Source organism: Phalacrocorax carbo, chromosome 10 (genome assembly GCF_963921805.1).
Source record: "Phalacrocorax carbo chromosome 10, bPhaCar2.1, whole genome shotgun sequence".
Lineage (NCBI taxonomy): Eukaryota > Metazoa > Chordata > Aves > Suliformes > Phalacrocoracidae > Phalacrocorax > Phalacrocorax carbo.
The window spans coordinates 24,772,528-24,781,033 of NC_087522.1; the positions used below are offsets into that span (position 1 = coordinate 24,772,528).

The 8,506-nt window shown below is 55.3% G+C and overlaps 2 protein-coding genes across 4 annotated transcripts; both read right to left on the reverse strand.

Moving 5' to 3' along the window:
- Positions 1-22: 22 nt before the first annotated feature.
- Positions 23-847, reverse strand: FREY1 (Frey regulator of sperm-oocyte fusion 1). Its single transcript, XM_009508510.2, has 3 exons — positions 780-847; positions 489-556; positions 23-365 (listed from the first exon to the last, which is right to left on the reverse strand). Exons 1-3 carry the CDS (start codon positions 845-847, stop codon positions 229-231), a joined length of 273 nt encoding a protein of 90 aa, XP_009506805.2. The 3' UTR covers positions 23-228.
- Positions 848-2,169: 1,322 nt separating this feature from the next.
- On the reverse strand, positions 2,170-8,473 carry PEX16 (peroxisomal biogenesis factor 16). Of its 3 annotated transcripts, none has more exons than XM_064462546.1 (11): positions 8,273-8,473; positions 8,065-8,100; positions 7,793-7,869; positions 6,407-6,540; positions 5,996-6,102; positions 5,417-5,497; positions 4,811-4,963; positions 4,400-4,472; positions 3,977-4,096; positions 3,703-3,767; positions 2,170-2,572 (listed from the first exon to the last, which is right to left on the reverse strand). In XM_064462546.1, exons 1-11 carry the CDS (start codon positions 8,448-8,450, stop codon positions 2,514-2,516), a joined length of 1,083 nt encoding a protein of 360 aa, XP_064318616.1. In that variant the 5' UTR covers positions 8,451-8,473; the 3' UTR covers positions 2,170-2,513. The 3 variants fall into 3 exon arrangements, with proteins under 3 accessions (XP_064318616.1, XP_064318615.1, XP_064318617.1); XM_064462545.1 differs by having other exon boundaries at positions 8,041-8,100; XM_064462547.1 differs by lacking the exons at positions 2,170-2,572; positions 3,703-3,767 and having other exon boundaries at positions 4,365-4,472; positions 8,041-8,100.
- Positions 8,474-8,506: the final 33 nt, after the last annotated feature.

Sequence of the window (8,506 nt, forward strand, 5' to 3'; positions counted from 1 at the left end):
TTCTCAGAGTTGGTCCGAGAGCCCCAGCTGCAACCCTTGGAGGCCAGAGATCATTGTATGATGGTTGAAGAGGCCTCTGGAGGTCATCCTCTCCGGTCCTCACTCAAAGCAGGGCATATCCTTAACCCCACCACTTTCCTACAGTCCACACCTACCCTGTCCTGCAGCAGCGGAGGGCAGGAAGGCAGCTCGTGGAGGCTGGGCTGCAGCAGGCAGAGGCACACTGGCTCACAGATGGGCATCGTAGTAGTACTCCAGCAAGTCAAGCTCATCACGCTTGCTTTTGCCAGCTCTATGCAGCCCCACTGGCCTCTCCTGGGCCACCCGGCTCCTAATGTGAGGCTGCTTGGGTTTGATGCCGTAATCTGTAGGTAGAGCAGAGAGGCTGGGCTCAGTCCTGGGGCTGCTCATGGGGCTGAGGACAACTACCCACCCAGAGGGCTGAGTGCATGGAAAAGGGGTTTGGAGTGGCAAGGCGAGCACTGTACCATCCACCAGGCCAAAGTGCTGCTGTGGAAGCTCCAGCGGAGCAGAGAAGTCCTCAGGGACCGAGTAGCTGACCCTGCGGAGGATAACCAGGGACAGGAGTGAGCCAAGACCCTATGGTGCTCACCCACACTGGCACAAGAGCTCCCACGTGCCACTTGTCTTCACCCAGGCTGGCCAGCTCTCAAGGGCTTTGTGCCACAGGTACCAGCCCACACCTGGGCCAGGAGCTCCTGGGGTACTTCTGCAAGGTACCAGGGCAGGGAGGAGGAGAAATGGGGAAGTGCCATCACCTCTGGCGCAGGGGCCACGGGAAGGCAGCCACCAGCAGCAGGGCGAGCAGCAGGAGCCAGCACAGCATGGCACACCCCGACGCTGGCTCCACAGCGAGGTCACAGAAGAACCACCCCGGTGGCCCTGGGACACCAGTTGGGTTGGGCAGGAAGCAGGCCCCTGCCCAGGCATTGCTGCCTTCCCACTCTGGGTATGTGAGGTCCTGGGCTGCCTGGTCCTGCCCAGGCCATGCCAGCTCCTCACAGCCCTCCCCATGCTCGTCCCCTCCATGCAGCCTCAGCTCTGGGGCTGCTTCCCCATCCCTCACCACCACCCTCTGCCTCCCTCTCAACCCCTCTAAGAGCAAACCCCTTCTTGGTGCCTCCCTGCTCCAAGGAGTGCTTTGCAGTCTTCACCGTCTTCCTCTACTAAAAGCCCAAACAAAAGGAGCACAGCCCCGCACTCATGGCTTTTCCACGCTGCCGCATTACAGGGCATTGCTGCCAGTTGAGGTGGCAACACCTGCTGCCAAAGCCCCACGGTCCCCAACTGTGGTGGCCATTAGGGATGTGCAGCGGCAGGGGTTATATCCCTTATTTCAGGTGCTGAGGCAAGAAGGCTGCAAGCCCTGCAGCCCCAGAATCCCTCAAGGATCAGTCAGGTACGAATGCTCCCGTCATGCACTTGAGGCCAACGCACCTGGCAGTTTCCAGCTCCCAAGCCCTGCACAGGGTGGGCAGCTGCCTCAGGCAGTCCAGTGCCACCAGCTGGCTGCCCCTTTGTCCTGGCCCAGGGAGCCTCCACAGCAGCTTGCTGAGCACACTGACGCATCAACTGTCCACCAGTTAGCAGAGCAAATACAAAAGGATGGCCCAGGCCTCTCCTGTGTCCTTTATTAAGTGTGGCACAGTAGCATTTGCTGAATTAAATATCTTCATTTCTCCTCTGTCCTTGGCCAAGACCCCAAGGCTGGCAGTGGCTGGCTGCCATTCTGCCAAACCCTTTTAGCACATTAGGTGCTGGGAAAGCAGCCTGCAAACTGCAGTCCTCCATAGCCCCAGGGGTACCCCAGAAAACTGGGGACTGAACCAGGCACCTAGAGTTACAGAGGCTACGGTTATCACCTGAGCAACGTGCAGGGCCCTGCCTGACACACGCTGGAGCAAAAGGCTTCTAAAGGACAGCGTATCCCAGGGTAAACAACTACAAAAGCTGCTCTTTCTTATAGAGACCTGCTGCCAACCAGATACAAGGGGATCCTATGCAAACGGGAGAGGTCAGTTCTCTCAGTTCTTTCCGCTCAGTCAGTTTATTTGACAGACAAGCCCGCTCCAAGCAGATCAGCCAGGCATGGCCAACACAGGTAGGTGGCATGTCAATCTCAGCGCCACGAGGTGGGAGACAATGCTCTCCAAAAATCACTATGCTGCTTGGCTTTATTATAGCTCAACCGTACAAAAGGCGAAAAATCAATTGTGCTTAAAAAAACAGAGGTTGTCCCATCACCATCGCTGCAGCCACAGAATGGTCCAGAGAAAGAGGTGGCCAGGGTCTCTCCACCCACGTAGGGTCCATCACTCACAGCTAGATCCGTTAAAAAAATTACATACAACCCCCTCCCCACCCTGAAGAACAGGAGCTTCTCATTGATGGTTTAACTGAAAATTAGACATTATCAGCATCCCTCCCCCAGCCTGCTTGCCCTCCTTAGAAACGTCCAGCCATAATCTTAGCAGAGAATAATCATCTTCTCATCAGCCCCAGTTATAGAAATAGATTTTCTGCCAAGCAGGCAAGTAATCCATCAGTGGCCCTGAAACAAGAGAACAGAGGGATCACACGCATAGAAAAGCAAGAATTTGAAGCTGTATGTATACAGGGTACCCCCCCTCCTTCTTGTTATGACACTCAACAATCCCAAATCACCACTTATACAACTCAGATGAACCCATGAACAGAACAATTGCAAAGACTGGAGACAACTTTGGGATGCAGTGATGCAGTGCCAGAGATAAGGGCAGGACCAAGCAGGGGGTGAAACAGCATAGCTGTAGTGTGGGACACGACTCCCTCAGAGCTGACACATCCAAGCTCCAGCGGGAAGGGAATTCTGCAATATGCAAGGGGAAAACCCGCATGAAGCAAGTCAGGAGGACACTGCTGTGGCACAGGGAAGAGGGAAGACAACTCAGCAATAGCAAGCAGGTGCAGAAACAGAAGCAACTGCTGTAAAGTGAAAATGCTTATGTAGCACACGGCTTAAAGCAGGCTCCAAAGCCTCTCTGGAATCACTAACTGGATGAAGCGGCTCCCGAGCTAGCCAGCTTTGTGAGCTCCCCAGAGGAATGACAATCCCACAATCCTAGGCTGACCTAATGCCACATCACTGCCATGAATCACTCCCCAAAAGGCTTCACATCAGCAGGGAGGAGGCAGAGGTGGAATTCTGGCCCATAATAAAGGGATCCTCTGGTGAAGGACTAGGAGAAGACAGACCCACTTTGGCCCTTTGATTTACAGTTGGCTCCTGACTGGGTCAATACCTCTAGGCACCCTTGTGTCTGCACTGCAGGCTGGGGAATCAAGGAAAAGAGCTCAAAAACAGGCACTGCAAAGCAGGGTTCTAGTGCACCAGCTGAGGTGTAGAAAGGGAGACCAGAACAGGCTTAGGTTGCAGAGACTGAGCTCTGCAGCCTGGAAGGGCACAGGGAGGTTTACCACTGTGGTTGAGCACAGGTCCCTAACAGCCAGGAAGCAATTAATCCTTTCCTGTTCCAGTTTAAAAAAACACAAGCATCAATGCAGGGTGCACTGGTGCTAACCAGTCTAGGGACTTCCCATTTCCTTCCCCAGGTTGGAAACCAATTGACTAATGTTCTGCCTAACTCCCTTGATTTTCCTCCACCCAACAGAAAGAGGGAAATAGCCGCAGGGCTCACTTACGTGTAACAAAGCCAACTCCAGGCACATAGTCAGCCAACAAGCGCAGAAGGAGGAGGATCCTGCCCCTAGAAAGGGAGAAAGTACAAATAAATCCAGTGGGACACCTCCTGCTCCAGCTGTTGAATGCACAAACAGCAATAGCAGCTGTAATGCAAGGGCTCAGATTAACCTGGTCACAGGCACCCGGATCCCTTCAGATCTACTCACCCAGTCCCCTGATGCTATTCCTGTTAAAAGGGAAATTTTCAGCAAAAGCCCAGCAGGGGCCCCTTACTCTGAATATCGGTCATAGAAAGGAGATCTCAGCAGGTAGTACAGCAGTAGGATGGTTCGTCGCCTCAGCTCTGCTCGCTCTCGCCTGTTCAGGTCTTTCAGATCACTCAGCAAACTCAGACTGGAAGTAAAAGGGCAGACAGCTAACTCACAGCAACAGCAGCCAGCAGGGAAAAGAAAGTGGGTTTCTAAATGCCCCCTGTTCTCAGCTCCACACAGAGCAGGCCGCATCAGCTCAGAACAGAGAGCACTGTAAGCACTGCAGAAGATACCTAAATGTGTCAATCTCCCAGCTAAAGACCAGGCCCAACCCCTGCACATATTTCTCTCAGTAGGGCCTGCCCTGGATTGGGGAACAGGGGGAAGTGTGATGCTCGGCTACCACCAACCTCAAGCACCTGCAAAGACTCTTCCTCAGACTGACCTAGAGATGTCCAGGACTGCTGAGAGGAGCCACGGTTTCCATGATCTCTGGCCCCACATGCCTAAACTCAATACTAACAACACACAGTCAAGGAATGGAAAGAACCAGAGATACCTAATGAGGCATGTGGCCAAGCGATCCCCTGGGTACCAGCAAAGAGAATACACTCTAAGGCAGTGCTGGGAGGGCCCAGGGAAGGGTCTGGAGGATTTGCACCAGCAACTCAAGTGGCTGAGGCTAGCCATCAAGGCGTAGGAGAAGGGAGGAGTCCCGAGGTCCCTGCCTAAGCAGAGCAGCGGCAGGGAGAGAGAAGCCTAGCATGGCACTGCCCTGCGCCAGGGCTGAGGCCACAGCACCCTCTGCCGGCACCGGGGGTACGGCGTGAGTCCGCACGCAGCCAGGGCAGGATACGGTGGAGCAAAGGGCGGGTAACGTAGATGGATTCTGCAATGGTTTCTTGGAGACCCAGAGGGGTAGGAGGCTGGTTCACCTCTTCCGCTCTTCGGCTCTGCGACTCCTCCCTCTGTTGGGGGGACCCCCAGTGCCGGGACTGCAGGGATGGGGCTGAAACAAGCAGATCAGGTCACTAACGCAAATAAAACCTTCCTACTATGCTGCCCCGCACCACCACCCCACTGCTTTCTGCACCGTCAATGTGTGACACTGGAAAGCTTGAAAAGCTGTGCGCCCAGCGACTGCTGCAGCTCAGAGCTTGCCTCCAGAGGGGACAGAGCAGGGAGAGGCACTTGGTAAGGTCCACGCTCCTCAAAGTGTAACCACGTTGAAGGGTTCTCTGTTGCACCACTCGCTTGGGAAAATACAATTTAAGTGCTAGCCTTGCAGCATGTGCCTGAATCCCCGTTGCTTTGATATCCCCCCCATCCACAGGGCCCAGTGACTGGCAGAATATGCTCCAATACAAGGTTCTGCTCTTTACTGCCTACACTCAGGTTATACATAAAGGGCACAGAGCAAAAATGGCTCAGTCAAGGACAGAAAACAAGTTCAGCTACTTACTGCTCTGGAGAGAGCGCATAACACGGCTGGAACGCCTGCCAACGTAGGTCTGATCCTTCCCTGAGGAGTTGTCTCCCATGTCTGTAGAAGAAAACAACCACAGGGGTCAGGCTCCAAAGGAACACACCTCACCGCAGCGCTGGCAGATCTCTTCCCTACACTGCCATCAAGACAACTAGACTGAAAATCTCATCTAGTGTAAGTGGGACCATCCTGAAGCAGCTTATATTGCACATAGCTGTCAGAAGGTGAAAAGGTAAATCTGGCTGATATTGCCTAGGCCTAGGACCTCTTTCCTCACTGTCAGACCACAAAACACGCAGCTTGATTCACAGTTCAGCCAGTGCTTCCAGGCTTAGACTCTTCCACCCCCTCCTTCCACACTGTAGAACAACCCCACCGCTAAGCTAACTCAGGCTCTGCAGAGGGTGGAAAGTTCAACACAGCTCATCTTTGCATACTGAGGCCTTACAGTTCCCTGTGCCACCCAAGCCGCTGCTCTGTTGAGTAACTCCTAGCAGGACGAGACATGCAGCCTGGCAAGGCGCCAAGCCAACAATGACAGCACTGTGGACTCACCTTGGGGGTGGAGAGGCTGCTGCTGCTCCCTTTTCAGCGGCACAATGGGAGGAGATGTCTGGATGCCAGCTTTGTACCACAGCAGGAGCAGGAGACGAAGGACAGCTCTGTGAGAAGACACATGGAAGCCTTCAATACCAGGCTACGGAGCTGGGTCCCTGCTTTGCTGAAAAGGTGGCTTCCACAGAAGGAGGAAACACTCAGGTCTGCTCAGGGCATTGGGCAAGGCAAGAGGGTTAAGTGCCCCTTCTGTGGCACAGTGCCCAGTACACCATGGGGCTCCAAATTCCCCCAGGCTCAGGGATAAGCCACTCAGCCCTGCTTGGGCTTTTTCCTGGGGTACTGCTGAGCCCCCTTCAGATCCCCATTCTGAGTGCACGCTGCCCTTTCCCCTCCGCCCACGGCACTTACTTAGCCAGCTGGATGAGGACAATGATGGTCCACCGGCCCATCTCCCCCCACACCCTGGCTGTCCCCATCTCTGCAAAGACCTCCACGCATTCTAGCACACTCAGCCAGGTCAGCAACTTCTGCTGGGGCAGTGACTGCAAAACACAGAGGGGAGGAGGGGGAGAGGATGCAGGTTCTGCTTGGGAGTTAAACAGGGCAGAAGCACAGCCCAGTCTGGTGGGACTCTCAGAAAAAAGCACCAGATGGCCCGAGAAACAAAAAGTGGTGCCTCCACTGCAGCCAGACTCTACACACAAGCCCACTTCTCCACCTCCAAGCAGGGGCAGACCAAGACATCACAGTATCACACAGACCTGCTACCCCAGAAACAGGGAGAACATCACAGCTGTGTCTCAGATTGCCTTCTACCCCAACTGACCCAGCAGGACAGTCTCGTGGGTTGCAGCACTATGCCTGAACTCCATGGCAAAACTCTCTCCTCCTCCTTGTCCCAGAACTGGGATATACAACGAACCTCCTCCCTGGTTAGAGCTGACAAAGGAGTAAGCTTGGAGTAGAGGGAAGGGGACCCAGAGTCCACAGTCACACCAGAGCAAATGAATCCAGCCTGCTGAATACAGCATCAGCCTAGATTCCAGCCATGAACCCCAAGAGAGCAGGTGCTCTTCCAGCTCCCCACACAGGAACTCCCTGGTGCTGTCAACTGCAGGATTTAAACCCATCAAAAAGCATCGATAAAGAAAATGCAGCTGAAATTCACTTCAGCCTTCAATAACCAGGGAAGCAAGTCTTCTGCATTTCTATTCGTTGCACACAGGCACTGCAGCCAGAGAGCCGCCTACACCCAAACCCACACAGTGGGCAGGCTTGCAACAGGAGACGCCTGCCTAGAAAAAAACATCCTCCTCCTCATTCCCCAAAGCCTCTAACAAGTTCTGGGAGCCAGCCTGGGGCTCTTGCAAGAGAGAAAAAGAAGTAAGGTGCTTATGTCTGTTTTGCTCAATAGTATATGCAAAGGAAGAGTCTGAGGGACAGAATGAGAGCTTCAGTGCTCCAGAGCCACTGCTCTGCAAAGAGTGATGGTTATTCTGCAATACCTTCACTCAAGTTCTGAGCTTCTCAAAAAAACGGTGGAGCTCCTGGTGCAAGTCGGGGCCTAATTTCTGTGGTCCAGTGAATGCTCTGGCCACTCCTCCAAACCAGAAGCTATGGGGCAGGCCTGTTGTTGACTTGCATTCAGAGATTGCCTCTGGCCTCTACATACCTGACAGCAAAGAGAGGCCACAGCAGTGACCTGTTAGTTTCTACAGATACTCCCTAAAAGCTTCTGCAAGGAAGAAAGCATGTGTCCCAAATGCTCCTCCCCCACACACACACCAGCCTTACCACGGGCAGACTTTGCTGCAGCTCCTTCCTGAGAATCCAGTCATTTAATAGTACTAGGAGGTTGGAAGCAGAGTACACTAGAAAAGGCAGAGAACACTGCGATTATGGGACGTACAGAAAGTAAACCAAAGAGGGTTGCTGCCTCTTCCCCCGGGAGGGGGTGGGGGAAGAAGGGCAGCAAGATGTGCAGATTCCTCCTAAAAGCTGCCGGGGGATGCAGCCAGGCGTGAAGGAAAGGCAAGGCCTACCCCTCGCCCCCCGCTCCCTCCTACCCAGTTCCGACAGCGCATGGGAGTCCGAGAAGCGACCTGCGAAGGGAGGAGAGCGGCTACCAGCCAGCGCCCGGCGGGAGGGGGAGGCCCCACTCCCCGCCGGGCCCCACGCCCCGCAACCCCACAGGCAGATGCCAGGGGAGCCCGGCCCAAGCCTAGGCCCGGGCCCAGGCAGGAGGGACGGGGCCCGGCCACCCCACTCCCGCACCTGGCAGCAGGTAGGAGAGGCCCCTGACGGTGCCCTCCAGCTGGGCGGTGGCGGCCGGGTGTCGCCTCACGTATTCCTGGTAGCGCTGGCAGAGCAGGCGCAGCCGCCCGGCCGGGCCGCCGCCGCCGCGGGCAGGGGCAGGGGCAGGGACCGAGGCCGAGGCCGCCGCCGCCGCCATGGCTCCCGCACTTCCGGAGCCGCCACCGCGCCTGCGCGCCCAGCCCAGCCCAGCCC

What these genes read in the sequence shown, in the direction of transcription:
- PEX16 (XM_064462545.1), bottom strand. Translation starts at nt 8,450, where the DNA reads ATGGCGGCGGCGGCGGCCTCGGCCTCGGTCCCTGCCCCTGCCCCTGCC. An exon ending in CCTCTCCTACCTGCTGCCAG is followed by an intron (nt 8,101 to 8,272) that starts GTGCGGGAGTGG and finishes CTCCCTTCGCAG; the next exon opens with GTCGCTTCTCGGACTCCCAT. An exon ending in GCAGCCTCTCCACCCCCAAG is followed by an intron (nt 5,498 to 5,995) that starts GTGAGTCCACAG and finishes TTTCTTCTACAG; the next exon opens with ACATGGGAGACAACTCCTCA.
- FREY1 (XM_009508510.2), bottom strand. Translation starts at nt 847, where the DNA reads ATGCTGTGCTGGCTCCTGCTGCTCGCCCTGCTGCTGGTGGCTGCCTTC. An exon ending in CCGTGGCCCCTGCGCCAGAG is followed by an intron (nt 557 to 779) that starts GTGATGGCACTT and finishes CCGCAGGGTCAG; the next exon opens with CTACTCGGTCCCTGAGGACT. An exon ending in GCACTTTGGCCTGGTGGATG is followed by an intron (nt 366 to 488) that starts GTACAGTGCTCG and finishes CTCTACCTACAG; the next exon opens with ATTACGGCATCAAACCCAAG.